The sequence below is a fragment of the Scyliorhinus canicula genome, chromosome 7 (genome assembly GCF_902713615.1).
Source record: "Scyliorhinus canicula chromosome 7, sScyCan1.1, whole genome shotgun sequence".
NCBI lineage: Eukaryota > Metazoa > Chordata > Chondrichthyes > Carcharhiniformes > Scyliorhinidae > Scyliorhinus > Scyliorhinus canicula.
In genome coordinates, this window is record NC_052152.1 from 34,106,249 (window position 1) to 34,131,807 (window position 25,559).

Genomic DNA, 25,559 nt, shown 5'->3' on the forward strand with positions numbered 1-25,559 from the left:
ATTGGGTTTTATAGCTGAAGGAATAGAGACTAAAGATAAGAAAGAGTTGTTGCAACTGTACAAGGCATTGGTGAGACTACACCTGGAGTATTGTGCACAGTTTTGGCCCCCTTATTTGAAGAAAGATGGAGTGGCATTGGAGACAGTTCAGAGGAGGTTCACTAGATTGATTCAAGAATGAGAGGTTTGTGTTATGAAGAGAAATTGAGCAGTTCAGGCCTATACTTTCCAGAGTTTAGAAGAACGATGGGAGATCAAATTAAGGTACACAAGATGATTAAAGGCATGGATAAAGTAGACATGAGGCAGATGCTTCCTCTTAGAGCATAGAACACACAGTGCAGAAGGAGGCCATTCGGCCCATCGAGTCTGTACTGACCCACATTAAGCCTTCACTTCCACCCTATCCCCATGATCCAATAACCCCATCCTAACCTTTTTGGACACTCAGGGCAATTTAGCATGGCCAATCCACCTAACCTGCACGTCTTTGGACTATGGGAGGAAACCGGAGCACCCGGAGGAAACCCACGCAGACACGGGGAGAACGTGCAGGCTCCGCACAGACAGTAACCCAGCGGGGGCATTCTAGAATGAGAGGTCATACTCTCAGGATAAGGGGTAGCAAATATAAAACAGAGATGAGGGGAAACCACTTCTCCCAAAGGGTTGCGAATCTGTGGAATTTGCTACCCCAGATTTCGGTGGATGCTGGGACAGAGAGTAAATTTAAGGAGGAGTTAGATTTTTAATTGGTAATGGTTTGAACGGTTACGGAGAACTGCCAGGACAGTGGAGTTGTGGCTATGATGAGATCAGCCATGATCGTACCCAACGGTGGAACAGGCTCGAGAGGCTAAATTGCCTACTCCTGCTCCTAGTTCTTTTGTTCTAAGAAAGAACTATTCTGTCTAATTCCACCTTCCAGCTCTTTGGCTGTAGCCCTGTAGGTGACAGCACCTCAAGCACAAATCTGGTGTTCTTGATTAATAAGGGGATTTATTGATTATTAAGGGAATCAGGAGTTATAGGGAGAACACAGACGAATGGGGATGAGGAACATATCAGCTATGATCAAATGGCGGAGCAGACTTGATGGATCGAATGGTCTAATTCTGCTGCTATATCTTTGGATCTCATGGAGAAAGAGGGGGTGAGTGTGTGAGAGAGAGGGGTGTTGAGTATGTGAGGGAAAGCGGGGTGAGTGTGAGAGACAGAGCAGGGTGTGTGTGAGAAAGCGGAGTCGAGTGTGTGAGAGAGGGGATCCGAGCGTGTGCAAAAGAGTGGAGTCGAGAATCATAGATAGTGGGCGAAATTCTCCGACCCCACGCAGGGTCGGAGAATCGTCTGGAGTCGCCAAGAATCCCGTTCCCGCCATGTCCAGAATTCTCCCACCCGTCAGAAGTCGGCGTGCCGCCAATCCCGCTTCCCGCCTCGGAGAATGGCTGGGGCCGGCGGGATGCAACGGTTGCAATGTGCTGCCGTTATTCTCCGGCCCGCATGGGCCGAGGTCCCGCCGACGTGGCCACGGGTCACGTTGGCGTTAATCAAAGTAGGTATTTAACGGCGTCAACCAGTGCAGATGGTTGACGCCGTTCAGTGTGGAGGTGGGTGACAGGCCGGGGAGAGAGAGAGAACTGACAAACTGCGAGTGCCGGTGGGTGGGGGGTGGGGGAAGAGAGAGAGAACTGACAAAGAGAGAGAGAACTGACAAAGAGAGATAGAACTGACAAAGAGAGATAGAACTGACAAAGAGAGGGAGAACTGACAAACTGCGAGTGCCGGTGGGTTGGGGGTGGGGGGTGGGAAGAGAGATAGAACTGACAAAGAGAGAGAGAACTGACAAACTGCGAGTGCCGGTGGGTTGGTAGGGGGGGCGGCCTGACAAAACTGCGAGTGCCGGTGGGTTTGGGGGGGGGGGGGGGGGGGGGGGGGCTCTTTATGTGATGTCTCGCCGGGTGGCGTTGATTAAGTCGCCCGACGTCAACCGACGCGCCACTTCCGCAGCGGGTGAAACCGACATGAATTGCGTAACACCGCTGCTGACCCACTCGGGCCCGGAGAATACGCAATGTTTTGCGGGGCCCGACGCCGGAGTCATCAGCGCCGTTTTTGGCCGCCGGACATCGGAGAATTTTGCCCAGTATTTGCAAAACTATTGTGCTTCATATCAGCATGCGAAGAAACTGTTGTAAAACCATGCGAGTAATACTCCTCATTCTGAAGTGAGTGTAATAATTGTTACACCAGAAAATGTTAAATGCAGTAAACAGAATATTAAAGGAAGGTATTTGTTAATTATTAGGGTATATCTCAGTTACACTGTAATAATTGAGACGAACGTAGCTTCCAGATCACAGTGCAGAAGTGCACTTGTAGGATCACAATGAAACCACACAACACAGTATGTAATACAAACGCATCCAAAAGTTATGAATGGATCATAATTAAAATGTAAGAGAATGATTTATTTGTATACATTAGATTTAAATTTGCTGATAAATCTTAGATGCCACTTGAAAATGTACTTGAACATTAACACAGCCAATGAGACTTTAAATAACGAGATGAGAATTAAAATGAAATTCCTTTGGGGCAGGTGATAAGCGATGCAATTATGTGAATTAGGCAAATGATCTAATACTTGTGCTTTGAGGTTTAATAATGGCAACTTACAAAAAGGCATTTTGCTTTGTGCTATAATTGTCACTTTTTAAGTGCTGACATTACCGCAATTACTACTCAAATCCTGAATGTTCTTTTCACAAAGTAAACACTGTAAATGTTTTAAATTTATGGTTTCCATATACAAGCATCTTGCAGCTATTTTACTTTAAGTAATCTTGTACTATGCTCATTTTCATTTGAAAATTTTAAATGTACTCATTTTCAGTGAGGATATTGAGTTAATTTCTTTAAGGTTTCACTTTTATAACTGTTTAGCAGCGTGCCCTTCAATTGAGGGAAGTGTGGCACTTCATTAAATTTACGTTGGGTCAAACACAACAAAAAGTCTATCATGTACTTGACACTGACTATACAGAATTTGGAAAATGAGGCTTGGGTTTGGTCATGTTCAGTGAGTGCTACAAGCAAAGAAAATCCAAGAAGAGGAACAGAGGATGATTTTGGAAAGAGAAAGGTTATTAAAAAGAGCATTACATTAAAATGCAAGTACGTTGGGAGAGGGTATGGAGGCGGGGTTCTGGTGTAAGGTGCACTGGAAAGCGAACACCTCCACCTCGTGTGCGAGGTTACGGCTGATAAATCTGAAGGTGGTATATAGAGCACACGTCACAAGGGCGGGGATGAACCGGCTCTTTGAGTGGGTAAAATATGAGTGTGAACGCTCTGGGGGCGGGGGCGGGGTTGGGGGGTGCACAAACCACGTTCATATGTTTTGGTCCTGTCCAAAGCGAGAGGATTATTGGAAGGAGGGTTTTTGGGTAATCTCTTATGTGGTGCACCTGAAACTGGACCCGGCCCCTCGGGAGGCCATATTCGGGTGTCGGACCAACCAGGGTTGGAAATGGGTACGGAGGCAGATGTTGTAGCCTTCGCCCCGTTGATCGCCTGAAGGTGGCTCCTGTTAGGGTGGAGATCAACCTCTCCACCCTGTGCCCTGGCGTGGCAAGGGGACTTGCTGGAACTCTTACCTTTTGAGAAGGTTAAGTTTGAACTGAGGGGAAGGATGGAGGGGTTCTACAATTCATGAGCATTATTCATTATGCACTTTCAAGAATTGGATTACTTTGAACATTAGTGGGGAGGTTTGGGAGGGTTGCGGGGGAAGGGGACTGTACATGTTAATGGTGACTATGGATGATTCCTGATTCCTTTTTGTTATTTGTTTCTGTTAACATGCAGGCTGCTGTTTGCGGGTTTGATGGGAGGATGGGATTGTTGTTGTTGATATGGGGGTTGACTTTGTATTTGTTATTGCCTATTGATTAGAATAATAATAATCATTTATTGTCACAAGTCAGCTTCAATGAAGTTACTATGAAAAGCCCCTAGTGGCCACATTCCGGTGCCTGTTCGGGGAGGATGGTACGGGAATTGAACCCGCGCTGCTGACCTTGTTCTGCATTACAAGCAGCTATTTAGCCCACTGTGCTAAACTAGCCCCTGGTGGTGGTGGGTGTAAATTTGGGAGAAAATGTGAAAAAGGAGAATAAAATATATATATATTTTTTAAATGCAAGTACGTGTGGTAACAGCAGGATTATGGTGATCAATTCGGTCACTACATGGCAGAATAATAAAAGGCAGGTTTTCTTGATGATTACTTGACCGTGTATCATCAGGCAAATGCCACAGGTCAATCAATTCCTGCAGTATAAATTTGGATTGTCTTAGTCGCACACATTGGGTGGAATTCAATAGGGCCGGCTTGAGTGGAAAACAAAGCGGGTGGGGAGAGAATAACTCGGGATTGGGGGGGGGGGGGCAAGCGACATCTCAGTTTCCCCAATGTCGGGTACAGTGCGAGAATTTCAGTCAGCAGCGTGTCAGCTGTGACATCTTTCTTAGTGGAGGGGCGGGCGTGGTGGTCAGGAGCGAGGACTGTCCAAGATCCAAGAGGATGAATTTCCAGGTGGAAAGGGTGAATGACGGAGGTCCAAGTCAACGATTTGGGAGACAGTGATGCGGGATAGTTGGGGGAGGGTGTCAAGGGGGAATGGAGGCTGTGAGTCCCAAAAATTATCGAAATGATCCTGCAGCTGAGGAATCAGTATTCCAACTTGGCACCTGTTCTCCCTGCCGGCAGAGGTTAGATGCTGGCAGACGAGGCCTTTTTTAACCCACGCTGAACTGATATTGAGTCAACCGATGGCAGTGGTGGACATTTCCTGAACAGTTCCAGCTCTGCCATCAGGACCCGTGATCTCCGTATTGAATTCCGCCCGTGTGTCTACAGTTCATTGTTTGACAGCAGAAGTGGCATTTCTTCTTTCATTTGCCAGGGAAGAACTGAAAGTGTGCAAGTGAGCAATCGCAGCATTCACAGAACAGATCAACGAGCGGGTTTCAAACTATAGGTGTATAAGTACACATTCACTTATGTCATGCAAAGATCGATCTTATATTTACATTGTGCCTTTAATGACCTCAGAAAGGCCCAAAGCATTTCACAGCCAACAATGAATTGAAGAAATTTAGTCACGTTTAATCCAGGAAGGTTGAAGTAATTTTAATCCTATTCACCTAGTTTTCACAGGACAAATGGGAGGTTATAAAATGACCTAGATTATTTACCTACTAGAAGGCCAGCCAAAAATCAATAAACACAATTTTTAATCAGAATTCATGACCTTATCGATTTGCAGGTGTAGCCACCGAAGTTGGCCATTCCCTAAATACAAAATGGAGGAACGCAAAGCTTGCAGGTTAAAATGGACAATGCTAACAGCACAAGCAGGCTGCACCAAGCCAATGTGTATTCTGTCTGCTAAAAGAGCAGACAGCACCGAAACGAACATTCCGCATATTAATGAGGCAATCTCCGGGATAGTTAATATAGTAATGGAACGATCCCAGAGACAATGGACACAAATGGGGAAGTGATTGCAACAGTGTATGGGAAACCAGACACCCCGGCACCAGCGGGGTTCGAAAACAAAGCACCTGAAGGCCCACCCAGTAGCCTAGAGACAGCCTCAGTATTGGGGGGATTCAAACATATCGATTGGGAAGAGACCCAATCGATTCCCAGCAGGAAAAGGGTCCGCCCAAAAGGGCGCAAAGCCCTAGGACCTATAAAAGACAGGTCCCACACTTAGTTCATTCTTCTTAACCAGCCCTCCTCTCTGGACCAGCATTTCGACCAGCTTTGCTAAGAAGACCTTGAACGAGAGAGAGGAGAGGTTTGGGACAGCAGCCGCCAGCAAGTAAGTCTCACAACTATCGCTACCAGAGATAGACACTCCTGACCCCTTTTAACCCGTACCAACCTGAAGTCTGCAGACCAGAGCAGAGCAAGAGGCCTTGTACCCTGATCCGGCAGTTCCCTTTGAGATAAGTATTGGTTTATTTAGCGGTAGGAATAGTTTAATCCTCTTAGCGTGTGCATGGGTAGTATTATAATTGTATTATAATAAACTCAGTTGTTTGAACTTACTAATTGGTGTATGGTTTTATTGCTTTGAACTTGACCTTGAAGCTTGTGGCGGTATCTTAACGATACCTGGCGACTCCAGAGCTAAGTAACGAAACAGAGCAAAATCGAGTGTTAAGCACACTCACCCAGAACGAGCAACACAGGGTAGGCTCGAGGGGCCGAATAGCCTAGATCTGCTCCTATTTTATATGTTGATATGTTGGTATGGAGAGGCAGCGAACCTACCTGACCACAGCTGGTGGCAGTATTCTTTAAATCGGGGTCTGGATACTGTGCCACCTGCAGCGGAGAATCAGGCGTCCAGGATAACAGCGGGATCGACATCGGGCACTAATCCGTTTGCGATGTTCCGGCCCACCCACTGGTGGCAGGATCGGGGTTCGCCGCCCGTGTGCCAGCGCAAGGATGCAAATGAGTCCTAATGACCCAGTTGCATCCACTTAGCGGGCCCAGCACCAGATTATCTGGGACTTCATAATTCTCCAGTCACTGGGCGGGGATTAACGTGGGCGGGGTTTACTACTGTAATTTAGCAGCGTGGCCCTGACATGGCAGGCCTTGCCGTGGGCCAAGGGGGTAACCCCTTAAGGGTATTGTGCCCAAAGTCCATCCGAGGGCCACCCTTCCCACAGCCCACAATGCCAGAGTTGCCACCCCAACGCCACCAGATCCCACCGCCCACAGAGAACCCCTGTATACAGAGAACCCCCAGAGACCTCCGAAATAGGGAGGCCGCCACGAGGCCCCTAAATAGAGGGACCCCACACAGGTACCCCCAAAATAAAGGGATCCGCAGGAACCCCTAAGGAACCCCTCCAGAAACCCCAAATAGGGAAAGCCCCCAGAGACTCCTTAAATAGGGGGAACCCTTACAGAGAACCCCTATATAAAGGAAACCCTCAGAGACACCCTAAATAGTGGGAACCCCACTAACTAAAGGGACCCCACCCCCCACAAGGACACCCTAAATAAAGGGACTCCCAGAGACCCTAAATAAAGGGACCCCCTGAGACCCCATAAATAGGGGGATCCCCCAGAGACCCCTATATAAAGGGACCCCCCCACAGCCCCCACAGAAAAAGCACCCCTGTCTGAAAGCTAGAGAGCAATCCAGGCAGGGGCAAGTGAAAGTAATTACTGTTGTAACACTTCAAAAGAGAGTAAAGTGTTGTCAATTTCCAGGTGAGCACTTCAAAATCACTCAAACATGAAGGGGGGTTTGGGCAGCACGGTGGCCTAGTGGTTAGCACAGCTGCCTCATGGCGCTGAGGTCCCATGTTCGATCCCGGCTCTGGGTCACTGTCCATGTGGAGTTTACACATTCTCCCCGTGTCTGCGTGGGTTTCGCCCCCACAACCCGAAAATGTGCAGAGTAGGTGGATTGGCCACGCTAAATTGCCCCTTAATTGGAAAAAATCATTGGGTAATCTAAATTTAAAAATAAAAAACATGAAGGGGCTTGAATGGAGTGCACTTAACTTGATTTTTGTAAACATTGTGGTTACAGCACAGAGTTACTGAAGCATGAAAAAGATGAATGAAGCAAGGCTTACAGCTGTGTTTGTGGAAGCTGTCAATGACAGCCCGCTATACGGGAAATGAATGAATGGCTTGCAGTTCAAAGATCTAAGGGGTTTAAGCACAGGTCACTGGTTTATTCTTCCAGGAATTGACACATGGGGCGAGATTCTGCGTCGCCCAACGTCGATATTGTAATCGGCAATTGGGCAGAGAATCAACTCCGACATCCAAATCGGGGCCGGCGCCAGTTTGATGCCAGTCACCCATGCTCCACCCCTCCAAAATGGCACCATCGCATCGCGTGCCGTTGCAATGGCGGTGGCGCATCTTTGGCCGGCCCTTCCATGATGCGCGGCCCCCGATGGGCCGAATTCACAATGGCGCAGGACACGTGTGGTCTCAACCGTGTGGGAACCGGGCGTGGCGGCTGCGATACCATACTTGGCCGGGATCCATGCCGCTGACCGGGAGGGCTTCTGTGAGGGCTGGGGGGGACTGGTGAGGGTTGGATAGGGGGCAGCCGGCTATGGGCTGTGTTGTTTTTGGCAGGTCAGGTGCAGGCACGGCCGCCGCCATGCTGAATCCCCACTGTCAACATCCTAGGGGTTAACCAATGGCCAAAAGCTGAACTGGTATAGCATACTGTGACTACACGAGCAGGTCCGAGGCTAGGGATCCTGTGGCAAATAACCCACTTCCTGATTCCACAAAGCCTGTCCAACATCGACGAAGCACACACCAGGAGTTTGATGGAATACTCTCCCCTTGCCTGGTTGAGTGCAGCTTGAACAACGCTCAAGAAGCTCAACACCATCCAGGACAAAGTAACCCACTTGAGGTACCACATCCACACATATTCAATCCCTTCACTAACAACGAATAGTAGCATACTTGTGTACCATCTACAAAATGCACTGCAGGAACTCACTAAGGCTCCTTAGGTAGCAACTTCCAAACCCGCAACCACTACCATCTAGAAGGACAAGAGCAGCAGATATATAGGAACCCCACCACCTGGAGGTTCCCCTCCAAGTCACTCACCGCCCCGGCTTGGAAATATATCGCCGTTCCTTCACTGTCACTGGGGCAACATCCTGGAACTCCCTCCCTGACAGCACAGTGTATGTACCTACATCTCAGGGACTGCAGCAGCTCAAGAAGGCAGCTCACTGCCACCTTCTCAAGGGCAAGAAGGAATGGGCAATAAATGCTGGCACCCACATTCCATAAATTAATTTTTTCAAATTGCTGAGAGTCGGGATCTGCCAGGAAGACAAAATGAGCCAAACAGGCGTTATGTTAAAAAAAATCATAACATGTGAGATTACGGCCAGGATTCTCCCCTACCCGGCGGGGCGGGGGGTCCCGGCGTAGTGGAGTGGCGCCAACCACTCCGACGTCGGGCCTCCCCAAAGGTGCAGAATTCTCCACACCTTTGCAGGCTAGGCCCGTGCCGGAGTGGTTGGCGCCAAAACCGGCACCAACGGCCTTTGACGCCGGCCGTCCGGCGTCGGGGCTGGCCGAAAGGCCTTCGTCGGTTCACGCATGCGCCGGTGCATCAGCTGCCGCTGACGTCACCACCAGCGCATGCGTGGTAAGGGGGTTCATTCCGCCTCCGCCATGGTGGAGGCCGTGGTGGCGGCGGAAGAAAGAGTGCCCCCATGGCATTGCCCCGCCCGCCAATCGGTGGGCCCCGATCGCCGGCCTGGCCACCGTGGGGGCATCCCCCGGGGTCCCACTCGCCCCGCGCCGCCCCCCCCCCCCCCCCCCGCCCCCCAGGACCCCGGGGGCCCGCTCGCACTGCCAATCCCGCCGCCACCAGAGGTGGTTGAAACCACGGCGGCGGGAAAGGCCTCTCAGCGGCAGGACTTCCGCCCATTGCAGGCCGGAGAATCGCCGCAGGGGGCTCGCCAATTGGCGCAGAGGGCACGCCGATCAGCGCGGCGCGATTCCCGCCCCCGCCAATTCCCGGGTGGCGGAGAATTCCGGCCACGCGGGGGCGAGATTTTCGCCGGTCCCGGGCGATTCTCCGACCCTGCGGGGAATTTCGCCCTATGTTTCTAAATTTTGTTGATTGGTGAATGAGGAGCAGGCTTGCTCCCATGGCCCCATAATGAAATCTGCAGCCTTCCCTGGGCTGGAATTTCCCTCCGGCTGCGGATCAACTGTTGTTTCTAATGCAAAAGCACAAAGTAAAAGTAGTCGATTTTCAATTTTCTTGACAGTTACCTATCTGGATACTACCATGATTAACAGAAAGTTTATATTTACAAATAGTTTTCATTATATAGGTAAAAGAATTATACTGTACAATGACTTTAACTTAATCAGAAAGTGACAGACAAACCAAATTAAATTGCAATTCGGTCATGACCAAAAGTAATGCAGTTCATTTGCCATGAAAGGTAGCATTATAATCACAACAGAAATTCAAAATCAGAGTCTATTGCAGCATGAGTGAATAATTGGCCAACTTCTAATAATTTAAACTACATCAAAAAAGACAACTGTTCTATCGCGTACATTATTTTTCTCACTGTCAGCCCAGTACAAGGCGTTACTTATCCAGTCCACAGCTAATGCTCCCACATTCTGTAAGTCTTGTATTACTTCTGTCTCACTGTCAGAATCAAATGAGGATGTAACATGAGCAAAGCCAGTAGAATTTGTCCAGTAGAGGGAACTATTCAGCCAGTCCAAATCTGTACATAAAAAAGAAAAAATGTTTATATTCGCTAAGTGACAGTTGTGAAACAGGATCATATTGTCAAATCACACTATTTGGATAGGTCTATAAAATGCAAGAGGTACGATTTAACGGAAACATTTATAGTGTCATTTTGGGCTCAATTGATGGGGTGTTTCTCGATGACTGCATTGGCGAGATCGCGCCCCGTACTGATTAGCACTTCATGCCGAAAATGAGCCCACACGAGCGTCTCACCATTACTGGCTGTCTCGCCATCTGATTCACCAGACTCATGCCTCAGCATCTCACCATTAACAAGGAGGAGCAGGGAATGTAAAATATGTATGCCGGCGAAGAGGGGGAGGCCACAGTTATTACTACGAAGATGCTCACCTGTAAATATATATGTTAATTTTTGCGTGTTTTTTTTTCTCTCTCTAACAATTTGTAATTTGTTCAATATAAAACATGAAAACTGAATAAAAAACATTTATAAAAAAAAAACAAGGAGGAGCTGCTTTTAAACGATCCCTCACCACTTACTCCCAGTCAACACTCAAGCATGGCAGCAAGCAGACTTGCTCCTCGCTTCGGGGATGCTGACCTGGTCTGCCTTCTGGACGCCGTCATTGCGACATGGGCCATCCTGTTCCCACGAGTAGCTCAGAAGACCAGCAGTGGGGTAGCCAATAATGCCTGGGAGGCAGTGACAGCAGCTGTGAATGCGGCAGCATGACAAGGAGGACTGCCGTCCAATGTAAGAAGAAGACCAATGACGGTCTTGGGCCGAGCCGTTGCCATATCAGGCTGTGATGCAGCCAGATAGGGTGGTTTCAAAGATGCATCTGTAAAATTTGTAAGAGTCAATGTGCACATGCCGAATTTCCTTAGTTTCCTGAGGAAGTATTGGCGACCAGGGGCGGTCAATCGCCCGGGCCGGCGTCAATCCCGTCCCCTCCGTGTCCCGAATTCTCCGCCCCCCGAGATTCGGCAGGGGCAGGAATCATGCCGCGCTGGTCGGCGGGCCCCCCGCGGCGATTCTCCGGCCCGCGATGGGCCGAAGTCCCGTCACTGACAGGCCTCTCCCGCCGACGTGGTTTAAACCACCTACCTGGCCGACGGGATTGGCGACGCGGGCGAGCTCCGGGGTCCTGGGGGGTGGGGGCGCAGGGTGATCTGACCCCGGGGGGTGCCCCCACGGTGGCCTGGCCCACCGATCGGCGGGTGGGCCTGTGCCGTGGGGGCACTCTTTTTGTTCCGCCCCCGCCATGGCCTTCACCATGGCGGAGGCGAAAGAGACCCCCTCCCCTGCGCATGCGGCGGTATGACGTCAGCAGCCGCTGACGCTCCGGCGCATGCGCAGACTTACGCCGGCCGGCGAAGTCTTTTCGGCCCCGTCTGGCATGGCCCCAAAGGCCATTCACGCCAGCCAGCGGAGTGGGAACCACTCCGGCGCGGGGCTAGCCCCTCAATGTGAGGGCTTGGCCCCTAAAGGTGCGGAGAATTCCGCACCTTTGGGGTGGCCCAACGCCGGAGTGGTTCACACCACTCCGACACGCCGGGACCCCCCGCCCTGCCCGGTAGGGGAGAATCCCGACCCAGGTTTCTTAGAAAAAATTATCTTTATTTCCAGCTACAGAAAAGGAAAGAAACAGCAATAGCGGCCTCCAGGCACCTGCAGCCACCAGCAGCAAACACAACCTGCAAATATTTTGGTTTACTGACAGTATCAAAAACGATGAGGACACCAATCACTTGGCACGCAGGATAAAATACGAAGAGTCATTGTACGAAGCGACAAAGCAAAATACAGAACAGATAGTAAAAAAAAACAGGAAGAAAACCCGCCAGCGTGAACAAAAATATAAACTGTCATGGTATCTATCATACAATTCCGCCCCCCCCGGCAAACATGGACCAAACACAATGCAGAAGGAAAACAAGGAACACCAGCGACCTGCATGGCTCCCAGAACTGGAGCAGCAGGTGACTACTGAACACATTAAATTGCTAGTGTAATAATCCACAGGAGGCAGGAGTCCCGTCACCACACCAATATTTATTTCCAATCACTAGATACAAGAGCAGTTCCAAACAGTGCTGCTAGCATTCCAGTCAACTCAAGACTGGCTCACAAAGCCTACACAGATGCTTATATGGGCCCCATCAATGAGCTATCAGTGAGGGAGCTCATACTCCAATTGGCCAACCAATAATGCTAATTGGAGGTCATTACAGCTAGTAATCCATGAAAGTATCCCGACGCAACCTCCAGGCTGTGCAGTTCAGCCGGGGCCACCACCCCTCCTCTCTTGCATCGGCAAGATCTTCCACCACCACCCAGTCCAGGGACTGGCCCACAGGAACACAGGGGGTATTAACAGGTGACCCACAGGTCCAAAACAAAATATACAGTCCAAATTCAACACGCAAAACAGGCCTTCATAGACATCCACAAACTGCTTGAGCAAACCCTCCTACATCTTCAGCCCAGTAGTAGGCCTGCCGGAATCCTCCACTCGCCTCACTCCAGGTAAAGGAGGCCGAAAGGCCTTCTTTCTTCCTTCCTTCATCTGGATATGGAAAGCAGAGGCAAGCCCAAGGGGAAAAGACAGCAGACAAATAGCAGAGTAGCAACAAGTAACAGCCTCCCCGAACAGGCGCCGGAATGTGGCGACTAGGGGCTTTTCACAGTAACTTCATTTGAAGCCTACTCGTGACAATAAGCAATTTTCATTTCATTTTCAGTACACAGAAGAGCAGCAACAGCAGCCTCCAGGCATCTCCAGCCAGCAGCAGGACCAAGCAACAAACACAGCCTGCAGCTGTGAAGTGCTCTCACAACTAACAAGGCCAATTCTTCATCAACAATAGCCTTCAGCTGTGAAGCTAGAAGCTCTTCACAGTCAAAATAAATTAAAGTAACCCTCTGAATAGAACCAAGAGCAGGACTCTGTTCTGGAAGTGTTAGGTCGGACGGACTGGCAGAAGCTGTTGGATAGGTTAAGTGAATGGGCTCGGGTCTGGCAGATGGAATACAATGTTGACAAATGTGAGGTTATCCATTTTGGTAGGAATAACAGCAAACGGGATTATTATTTAAACAATAAAATATTAAAGCATGCCGCTGTTCAGAGAGACTTGGGTGTGCTAGTGCATGAGTCACAGAAGGTTGGTTTACAAGTGCAACAGGTGATTAAGAAGGCAAATGGAATTTTGTCCTTCATTGCTAGAGGGATGGAGTTTAAGACTAGGGAGGTTATGTTGCAATTGTATAAGGTGTTAGTGCGGCCACACCTGGAGTATTGTGTTCAGTTTTGGTCTCCGTACTTGAGAAAGGACGTACTGGTGCTGGAGGGTGTGCAGAGGAGATTCACTAGGTTAATCCCAGGGCTGACGGGGCTGGATTATGAGGAGAGATTGAGTAGACTGGGACTGTACTCGTTGGAATTTAGAAGGATGAGGGGGGATCTTATAGAAACATTTAAAATTATGAAGGGAATAGATAGGATAGATGCGGGCAGGTTGTTTCCACTGGCGGGTGACAGCAGAACTAGGGGACATAGCCTCAAAATAAGGGGAAGTAGATTTAGGACTGAGTTTAGGAGGAACTTCTTCACCCAAAGGGTTGTGAATCTATGGAATTCCTTGCCCAGTGAAGCAGTTGAGGCTCCTTCATTACATGTTTTTAAGGTTAAGATAGATCGTTTTTTGAAGAATAAAGGGATTAAGGGTTATGGTGTTCGGGCCGGAAAGTGGAGCTGAGTCCACAAAAGATCAGCCATGATCTAATTGAATGGCGGAGCAGGCTCAAGGGGCCAGATGGCCTACTCCTGCTCCTAGTTCTTATGTTCTTATGTTCTTATTAAGCTGCATTTGCCCCATTATGGACAGCCACAATATTTAAAGATGGCTTGAAGGCCTCACAGATGAAAAATTCCTCCATCTCTCCCCCATCCAGCCCCGAGTACTGGGCCAGCAGCTCTACTGCCCTTGAGCTGCATGCTGGAAAATGGAAATGGCTACTCACCTCCGCACTTCCCCTCAGTAGCCATTGCACCAGCTTCACATTTTTAAAAAGGAGTACTAAACGACGTCCACACGATTTCTCGTTGTGGAGCCAGTTAATTCCTGGGAGGCATTTGACTGCGATCTCGCTAATGAGATGGAAATTAATGCAAATGATGGTTAATGATATACTCTCCATGTTTGGGCATGATTCGGAACTCGGGAGAGGGCCAGTTAGATAACAAACTGATTCATGCCCAGAACAAATCTCGATTGTAGCCTTTCTCACTATTTAACCGGTGGTCCAGATCTGCATCATTTAGCACAGATTAATCAACAACTAGCCTGTAAGTTGTTAGTGATCCTTTTAAATAGTGTCGGTGGGGGGGATTCTTCCCACTGCTAAACACACATTCAGCATGTTTAAGGGAGGATATTAGGTACAGCAGCTCTCACATCAAACCAGCACTACACCATCTATCTTAACTAATTACTTCCAGCAAAAGCTGACTAATGTTAATGTCCTCAATAAGATGAGTGTCCGTATAGGCCACACATGAGGAATGTCCGGGAGGACACGGACGGACGGGTCCTGTAACCTTGTTTTTCAACTTGCTATCAATTACACTATTTCATATTCAAATCTGCCATTGATGTTTTCTTGGGATCAGTACTGTCAATCACTCTTGTTCTACCTTTATGAGGGTTTGTTCCCATGACCCTAGATCGATTTGTGTGGTAGAATAACACAGGAATGCAACAATACTTGTGATACGAACTGGATATTTGTGCTCAATGGTTCCTCAGTCTCTCCAAAGACAAAACACCAAATTTATGATGAAATGAGTCTTCCCCTTTGATGCAAATTCTTCCCCAGTTGGTGAATTAGCAGTGTTTAAACTTCTTACTGGGTTCCCTTACTTTAATACAAGCTAATGCAAAAGGCCCGACCTACTCCCACACCCTCCCCCTCCAACACCACACCCCACACCCCCACGACCCCCCCCCCCCCCCCCAAACGCCCCCATTGCATGACTGAAGATATTATCCCAAAGCTCCCAGCAACTAATGTCTGGCGTAAATGCATGCCTTCAGCAAATGCCTGCAGATTTTCCTCTAAAATATGCTGCATCCACTTGAAGACCATCATTTGAAACACAAAACATTCTTACAGATTATTTTTTAATCCATTGAAATGGCACATTGTTCTAATCAATCTTAATAAAATATATTTCTTCAGGTAAAGAAATGCAAAGGTATTCTGGATTGTTCGGAATTGGGGAAAACTAAGGTTAAAACTAGGGTAAAATAAAATAAGAGGAATTGACAAGGGCTGCTGTCTGAAGGGGCGTTTTGAAATGTGAAGTAGCATACCAGCAAGAAAATAAAGTGTTTACTTATGTGACTTGGGGAAAACAATGCAGTATAGAAGAGGTAACTTCACTGTGGAGAGATAAGGAAATTGGCACTTGCATGTTAAAACCAGGTCCACAGGGTGGGTAACATCAAAGGGAAAGAATGATATACCCATAGGACAATAACTGGAGAAAGAGACACAGTGGAGGCAGCTACCATCACAGCTACACATCAGCTGAAGTCTCCCTGAAAACAAGTTTGTAAAAGGGCAGCCGGTTAAAATTCAAAACTCAAACCGGGAAAATGACGCCTTCACTGAAACTGAAGACGGTTTTCCCAAACGTAGACAAATAACCTGGGCGTGATAATTATCTGCTGGATTTAGCTCATAGAGTTATATAATATTGGATGTTGATTGGCAACAAGGAATGTTGGGAGCAAATGGGTAATTTCATGTAATACTGTGTGTGTACAGCTATCAGTGTAGTTAGGTGGACTGTTGTAGTGTATTACAGTCTTTTTCGTTTGCTTTCTTTTAAGTTAATAAATATTCTTTATTAATTGATCACAAAATGACTGGATTATTCCACTATATTTTTTCTCACAATACACCAAATTGAAAGTATACACCACCAAGAACCGGTGTTCCAGGTTATGCTTCTGGGTTTTGCGATACTCTTGCATTTACCATCAGCAAGGTTCTTAACAGGATTCACCAGTAAACCACCTTAAAGATTCTGATCACATTAGAAATCATGTTAGAATCTATACTGGGAAATTGAGGCTTTTCATACAAAACACTTTGATAGTACTTCAACAAAAGAATTGAGAATTTTACAATGTTTGAAATGAAATGTTTTTGAAGGCAGAGCTTTACAGACAAAATCTATGATGTGTTTAATGTACCTGTTGTGTTTTTCACACTTGGAAGCATATTTTCATTTGCAAATTTATCCAAGAATATTTTCCAGATCCCTAGTTCATTTCCTGCTAGAACATAGGGATTAGCACCTTTAAGAAAATAAAACAGAACAAAACACATCAACTGTAATACGCATATCTCCAAATAACGAGGAGGTGCAAAATTATATCAAGGATCAATTTATGTGTACAGAAATAGCAAGTAACATAAGTTAAAACATCCAGATACTCCCACCTGTAACAGATAAAGTACACTGAAGCTAAAATAAGCTTGTTATGGGTCATTTGAACCCTGCTCATTTAACCAGAATGGCACAGGCAGGTGAATAAAATCACTGCAAAGAACATACTGTTTCCATTCCATTCTTTTTTAATCCTGCAGTTCTTTCAACTGATGCACCATGCACCACCATAGGCTGATGGAGGCCTCATGAATATGTGCAAATTGGAGCCAGTGACGCAATGATATTCGGTCAACAGGGATCATAAATAAGTCAATTCAGGCCTTTGAAGCCGATTTACACTTCACAAGCATAGTATCAATGGAAAGATGAAGCAACTGGACAGCGATTATGGCTAAAGTACCAACAAGAACCTTAAAACATGAGGACAGCATTTTGCGGTTTCGCATCAGGTCCAATAACCGAGCAATACTCTTAATTACAATATAGGGAAAGATAATAAAACTTACCCCACCATAAGTTATTAAGATTTGCCCTTCCTCTAGACCAGGGGTGGGCAAGCTTTTCCGTGCAAGGGCCACATTCAGAAATTCACAATTTTAAAGGGCCGCATAGTATATTAAGTAAAATGATTAATATTTAAAATAGCCAAAATAAAAGGTTTTTAAAGAAAAAAAAAGCAATTAATTTTTATTAATTAATATTTTAAAGTAGAAACTTCACATGAAACACATGTTGTGCCGAGCAATGATCACCCTACTCAAGTCAATTTTTTTTTTTAATGACTTGATCTTGGTGGGCCACATAAAGACCTTTGGCGGGCCGCATGCGGCCCGTGGGCCATAGTTTGCCCACCCCTGCTCTAGACTGAGGTTTCTACTATAATCCTCCACTAATACCTGCCATTTTCATCAACTCCTCTAGCCTCACTTTTATATAATACGATTTACAGTTAATAACTCTTATTACTTGAATAAAATGCAAAACAAATTCACTGGTATACTTTTAAAAGGCTAGAAATGTTACTTAATTTTCGAGATGAAGTATGAAAATGATAACACTTTCCACCTTCTTTAAGTGTCGTCCCTTGAAATATTAAAGACCATGGACCTTTGCCACCTGGAGAAGATGCACGTATCCTGAAAGTATACACTGTGGAACTGCTCAAGCCATATATGGTGATATTTGTTGAATAGATCGCTTCCTTATAGATGCGTTTACTGCTATTTACAATTATCACATCATAGGACCACTGCTGCCATGCATTGGGACCTAGAATAGAAATCAACACGAAGATGTAATTAACACGATGCTCTGCCAAAATAAAATAGGAATTCACCAAGACGTGGATTCGTCCATATGCACATACCTCTTTCAGTTATAAGAAAACAATCACATTTCCGTCATACACGTGTTAAACAAATAGCTCTTTAAAAATAGAAATATTTTACGAATTTATTGCCGGTTCTGATTTATGTCAACATTTTTTAACAATGTAAAGCTAAAATAAAGATAGCTAGACCGTTTTTTGAAGAATAAAGGAATAAAAGGTTATGGTGTTCGGGCAGGAAAGTGGAGCTGAGTCCATAAAAGATCAATCATGATCTCATTGTATGGCGGATCAGGCTCGAAGGGCCAGATGGCCTACTCCTGCTCCTAGTTCTTATGTTCTTATGTAAGAAGCCTTCCACATTTGGAACTAGTCTATTACTTAAACATGGCTATTTCACACACCCTGAATGGGCCATTGACCCGAAGGAAGCTGAAAACCATGGGAGACAGGGAAGAAAGTATCAGTGAAAACCAGAAACACTTGGAACTTGTTTCATTATTTTATGGAATAGAACATAGAACATAGAACATAGAACATAGAATATAGAATATAGAACATAGAACAGTACAGCACAGAACAGGCCCTTCGGCCCTCGATGTTGTGCCGAGCAATGATCACCCTACTTAAACCCACATAACCAGTATACCCATAACCCAACAATCCCCCCATTAACCTTACACTACGGGCAATTTAGCATGGCCAATCCACCTAACCCGCACATCTTTGGACTGTGGGAGGAAACCGGAGCACCCGGAGGAAACCCACGCACACACGGGGAGGACGTGCAGACTCCACACAGACAGTGACCCAGCCGGGAATCGAACCTGGGACCCTGGAGCTGTGAAGCATTGATGCTAACCACCATGCTACCGTGAGGCCCCCAAGAATGAGGGAAGCTTTTTACCCTCGAGATCTTCTGACATTGGCCATTGCCCATCCACCAGTGCTCCTCTCCCAAACTCCCCACTCATTATAGCACCATCATAAATGAATATTATGGGGTCATCAGCCCACTCTGGAGGAGTGTTCATGTTGTTCCAGCTCCAAATACAGTTCCAATTGATTCGACTTTACTCTCCCACAATAAAATCAACAAGTGATTTATAGGATTAACTGTATGACTCTACATATCCCACCACCCCCAACTCCACACCCAAGACCTCTTCATGTTACGCAACAACCTCAATGAGAAAATGAGGCAGGCCATTCCCTCATTTTGCATCTGCTCAAAAAACAGCATTATTTTGTCCCAAGATGTAGCTACATGACTAAATGCAAATTTAAAAACATACCAAGCCCAGCCCCTGTTAGAGGTTTTCTCCAGGTTAAAGCTGCTGAATTGAATCCCAAGGCAACTTGCAGGTGTGTAGGTCCATGAACAGGCACTGGCAAAGGCTGAGTAGAAAAGTCCCATAAAAACAAGTTGTCAAAGTTTCCATCATTTTCATTGCACGATTCCACACTCACCTCAGTAGGGTACAACTGTTTATCGTGTTCTTCTGCTACATATACCTGTTTTCCATAGGTTAAAACCCATAAGCTACAAGAATGAACTATGTGCTGAACAGTGGCTGTATCAAATGGTAATAAACTGTTCATGTCCGTTTCTGTCCCATCCAAGAAGATATGGTGAACAGTGTCTCCTCTACCACTAATGTAAATGAGTCCTTTAAAATACGGGTTCAAACTGAAAGTGAGAAGTGATGTATTTGCTACCACGGGTTCCATGCTCTTGCTGTCAGCTTCCAACAGTGTTCCTGGTAGAACCATGCGATATAGGCTATCCATGAAACTAATAAATAAATACCTACGAAAAGAAAAATAGGACAGGCAATAAAAAAGTAACATGATTAAATGAAGCATACAAAGCTATTTTGAAAAGCCCCAAATTACATTAATTTCAAGCAGAAACTAAATGGCTCAAAAACAAATGGTTTGTTTGATTCAGCCCTACAATACTATGATTTTCTGAGCTGAAATAAAAATAAAAATTGGAATTTTATCATCATCCTCTATATTGTTTTCCTGTTGTGCAGCTATCTTAGGAGCTAACATTGGATTTTTCAACTCTCCATTTGCCTGGATGAGTGCAGCTCCAAAAGCACCCACGAGTCTCCAGGACGAAGCAACCCGCTTGATTGGACCACATCCACCACAGACGCACAGTGGAAGCTGTGTACATCACATACAGGATGCACTGCAGCAACTCACCAAGGTTCCTTCAGCAGCACCTTTAAACCTGTGACCTCTAGCACCTATAAAACGTGGGCAGCAGATGGACCGGAACACCACCTGCACATTCCCCTGCAAGCCACTCAACACTCTGACCTAGAACTATGTGTGCGATCGATGGCCACGCTGCGCCCAAAAAGCAGCTTGCTGCAGTTCTGCATGGCCGATGAAAGCTGGGAGACACCGTTACCAGGATCTACTCGGCTCAAAACGCCTCGCAAGATCCAGTGTGATCGCGCAAAAGGTTGCAATGTCGGCATGGTAGCACAGTGGTTAGCACTGTTGCTTCACAGTGCCAGGGTCCCAGGTCCAATTCCCAGCTTGGGCCACTCTCTGTGCGAAGTCTGCACGTTCTCCCTGTGTCTGTGTGGGTTTCCTCCAGGTGCTCCGGTTTCCTCCCACAAGTCCAGAAAGACATGCTGTTAGGTGAATTGGACATTCTGAATTCTCCCTATGTGTCCCCGAACTTGTGCCGAAATGTGGCAATTAGGGGATTTTCACAGTAACTTCATTGCAGTAGGCAGTAAGCCTACTTGTGACAATAAAAATTATTATTATTATAAATCCGACCATTGTAGGTGGCGTCACCTTTTGGCAAATCTGAATATTAGAGCGAGGCAGTTAGTCTCACTTTAATGTGCAGATTCCTGAGGTACCTGAGGCTTTGGGATTCATTTCCTTTGCCTCAGAGATCTTGGGGGAACTCTGTTCAGCGCTGGTCCCCACAAACAGGGACCAGGCGGAATGTCACTTGTGGGAGTCTCCCAGCAGATTGGAGGCCCCCAGCTGCATGCCCTTTGGGTAGGGTGGTGCCCTGGCACTGCTGGTGCCACCTGGGCATCATAGCAGAGCTAACTGGGTGCCAGTCTGGCATTTATTTTGCATGCTCGATGGGGCGCTCTGTGCGGATGTTGGGGGGGGTGCAGGCAGAAGGGCTGGGGATTCTCCCATGGAGCGTTTGGGTGGGTGGGAGCTTCATTTAAAAATGGCATCCCGATCTCTGGCTACACAGGGGAGTTGCGGCCAATAGCTCATAGAGGAAAGGTTAGTTGGATTGGCCGCGCTAAATTTCCCCTTAATTGGAAAAAATGAATTGGGTACACTAAATTAAGGGGCAATTTAATGTGGCCAATCCACCTACACTGCACACCTTTGGGTTGTGGGGGCGAAACCCACGGAGACACGGGGAGAATGTGCAAACTCCTCACGGACAGTGACCCAGGGCCGGGATTCAAACCCGGGTCCTCAGCGCCATAGGTAGCAATGCTAACCACTGTGCCATCGTGCTGCCCATGTGTTTGATTAGTTAAGTCTGGGTGTGGATTCAGTCAAGTAAACAAACAGTAGCTGCTGGAACAAAAAGCTGGAACAGATATTTAAAATTTCTTGTAATTAAAAGTCCTACCTACACACATAGAATAGTATATCTGATGTGACCATCAATTCACTCAAGACACGAGAGGAAGTAAACTGTGGTTTTAATAGACTTACAACTGAGCCTGCCTGCGACCAGAAGAACTGAGGGCAGACTCACAAGACCGCAGCACTTTATACTTCTGGTAGTGGGAGGGGCCATGGGCGGAGCCAAGGGTGGAGCCCTGTACAAGCTCATCTCCCCCTGTGGGCAGAGCCGCGCAACGGCTCACAGATGGAGCCCACAGGGACACAGTGATACACAGTGTGAATTATGCATTATACATTCACCACAATATCATCCATCAAAAATACAACTAAATGCCAATGAGGAGTAAAGTTTAAATTTACCAACTCCTGCATGGTTTCTTTCATCACAAGGATATCTAACTATGCCTCCTTGCTCACTACTGGACCAGAACTAAGGGACACGGTTTAAAAATAAGCGCCCTCCCATTTAAGAGAGATTAGAAGAATTTATGTTCTCTCAGAGTTGCGAATCTTTGGAACTCTCTTCCCCAGTGGAGGCAGGTCAGTGAATACTTTTAAGGCAGAGGTCGGTAGATTTTTGACTAACAAGTCAGTCAATGGTTATCTGGAGTAGATGACGATGCGGAGTTGAAGGCACAATCAGATTAGCCATGCTCTATTGAATGGCAGAGCAGGCCCAAGGGGCCGAATGGCCTACTCCTGCTCCTAATTTGCATGTTGATATATTCAGATGTACAGGGATGAACAGCCCAGATATAGACATCTACATTTGATGTATTAGCGCCCTCGAAAAACACTTCAGCCCAAAGAAAAGTGTGATGATCGAACAGTACGACATGCCAGGGAAATAATAAGTCTATGAAACAACACGTGTCAGCATTACTGTGAAACTTCAGCGCGCTAACTAACAAACTAATTTGTGACCAATTAATTGAAAATACTTCAATTCCATCATCCTCCAAGACGATGATTTAACCTAAAAAGCAAACCAAACCTTGTTTGATTTGAAGATGCGACCAGAAATGCACCCTCAGACTTGAGATCACAGGCACAGCGTGCCCAACCAGCTCAAGTACAAGGGTTATGGACAGAAAGAGCTCAGCGGTCTCATCAACACATGCCAATCACAGACAGATACCTTCAAAAGCGTGTTTAAATTGTGGAAGTGTTTATCGGGAGAGTCAAGAAATAGTTTATTTCCAAAAGGAAAGTATTTAATCGCAGCAGTCCAGGTGCCAGCCGCGATAACTCTGCAGCGCGGCTCCTACCTGGACCAGCTTTTATGGCAATGGAATAACAAGCAGGCAGATGGACCTCCGCCCCTCAACAGGGAAGCTCGTACTCCACGAGGCTTTCGGGAGATTAATCGGGTCATCCCCGTGGGTCATAGAACATAGAACAGTACAGCATAGAACAGACCCTTAGGCCCTCGATGTTGTGCCGAGCAATGATCACCCTACTCAAACCCACGTATCCACCCTATACCCGTAACCCAACAACCCCCCCTTAACCTTACTTTTTAGGACACTACGGGCAATTTAACATGGCCAATCCACCTAACCCTGTCATGTGGGGGTTATAACTGATAGCATCATGGCTGATCTGATTGCGGCCTCATCTCCACATTCCGTCTATCCCCGATAACCTTTGACTCCTTTATTAGCCAAGAATCTATCTATTTCTGCCTTAAAATTAGTAATTGATCCTGCCTCAACCGCCCTCCGGGGAAGAGAATTTCAAAGATTCATGATTATCTGAGGAAAACAAAATTCTCCTCAGCTCCGTCTTAAAAGAGAGACTCCTTACTGTGTCCCCTAGTTTTGTCTAGTCTCTTCCACGAGGGGACACATCCTTTCAGCATCCACCCTGTCAAGTTCCCTCAGAATCTTATATGTTTCAATCTTCTAAACTCCAATGGATATGGACCCAGTCTATCGAACCTTTCCATGTAAGATAACCCCCACTCCCAGCTATCAGCTGAGTGAACAACATGGCCACCTCAGTGTCACTCCCTGAAGTTGCTGTGAAGGTGTCGAGCTTGAGCAACACAGTATCGTTTTTTTTTTGTAAATTTGTCTCACTGCTGCCAACAGACAATGTTCAAGCTCATGAAACTCAATTATTCCGGCTTTGGGAATAATCATAGTTCCAATATGGTACAAAAACATCACCCTACACAGATTAATGTTCTCTGTAGCTAAAGGGTTATGGGGCGGGGTGGGGGGGGAGGTAAAACTTTTTGATAGACTTGGATTCAAGACAGGAGACCCCACCGGAACACACATTAATGTGATCGATGATGCAAACTATACATGCCAGTATCTTTTCTTATTTTCCGGATTTGGGGAGATATTGTGCTTCTCTCAACGACCCATCAGTTCCGCCAGTTTTTTTAAATTTAAGATGGTTGTCATCTTAAAACCTACCAAAGTAGCTGAAACAGCTACAGGCAGACTGTATCATAGAGCGAATAGACTCATTACTGTGGGTGCACCTGCACCACATAGACTGCAGCTGTTCAAAAGGCAGTTCACCACCACCTCCTCAAGGGAAATTAGGGATGGAAATTAAATGCTGGCCTAGTCAATGACACCTGCATTCCATGAATGAATTGTTAAAAAAATCAAACCTAGTCATCGCGTGATGAAACAATGCAAACTTAGATTATATGTAAATCATAAGCAGTCAAACAAGCTATCATTCCAGACAAGCATCCCACTTCTTACGATCCAAGAAATATCAGCATAATTTAATATCTCCAGAGTTTTCATGAAGTTTAACAGGTGACGGAACTATCTTTAGATACCCTAGCAGAGCAATGCCAGCATAGAATCCCTACGGTGCAGAAGACGGCCATTCAGCCCATCAAGGCTGCACTGACCCTCTGAAAGAGCACCCTACCTAGGCCCACTCCTCCATCCTATCGCTGTAACCCAACCTAATTTCCACATCATTGGACACTAAGGGAAATTTAGAATTGGCCAATCCACCTAACCTGCACATCATTGGATTGCAAACTCCATACAGTCAGCCAAGGCTGGAATCAAGCCCAGGTAACCACTGTGCCACCGTGCTGCCTCAATCTTTCAGCTTTTGTTACTCACGAGAGTGTGTTTGAGTGCTGCAGAATGCCCAATGGGCCAAGTTCAGTACCTAGCAAAAGATCATTTTAACAGTCTTGTCAAATTTTGAGGGGATGCTCAAAGTTGTAATCAATGGAAGCAGAACATGATTAGTAGTTGTGAACAGGGCTCACTCGACTCTCATCACACAACGCTCATAATCACATGACGCACAAAAAGGACAAATGCACGTTTGCAACACCCAAGATTGGCTTCCTAGGGTACAAAGTGGCAGCAGCTGGAATGAAGCCTGCACATGACAATGTAATTCACTTCCAACCCTTTCTAATGTGAAAACATTGATATCATTCCTTGGATCAACCAACTTTTATTACAAAACTGTTTCCAAGTACTAAGAGATCACAGAGCCGCTTCGGAAACGACTATGTCAAGATGCACAATGAGGATGGACAATCGTACAGCAAACAGCATTTGACATGATAAAGGCAAAGATAGCATCTCCACTAGTCCTTGCACATTTCAACCCACAAGCAGAAATGTATGTCGGAACAGATGTGTCAAGAAATGTAATTGAAGTTTAACTCCCACACTATATTGAAGAAAGCGAATGACCAATTACTTATGCATCGTGCCGTTCTCAGAAACTGTGCACAAATACTCTACTGGTGAGTCGAAAGCACTACCTTGCATCTACGCTTGTGAACATTGG

At 46.4% G+C, this 25,559-nt stretch overlaps 1 protein-coding gene across 9 annotated transcripts in view; it reads right to left on the reverse strand.

Annotated features, from left to right (window-relative positions):
* The window catches only part of ros1 (c-ros oncogene 1, receptor tyrosine kinase), a 335,442-nt gene that overhangs the window by 234,482 nt on the left and 75,401 nt on the right, over positions 1–25,559 (reverse strand). For all 9 annotated transcript variants that reach the window (XR_005461254.1, XM_038801721.1, XM_038801720.1 and 6 more), the window contains 4 exons: positions 19,424–19,938; positions 17,867–18,070; positions 16,602–16,706; positions 10,166–10,344 (listed from right to left, as the gene is read on the reverse strand). Coding sequence is in view for 8 of the 9 variants with exons in the window: in XM_038801721.1 (XP_038657649.1) it covers positions 10,166–10,344; positions 16,602–16,706; positions 17,867–18,070; positions 19,424–19,938 (1,003 nt within the window). In the remaining variant the exon portion in view is untranslated. The remainder of the gene's footprint in view (positions 1–10,165; positions 10,345–16,601; positions 16,707–17,866; positions 18,071–19,423; positions 19,939–25,559) is intronic.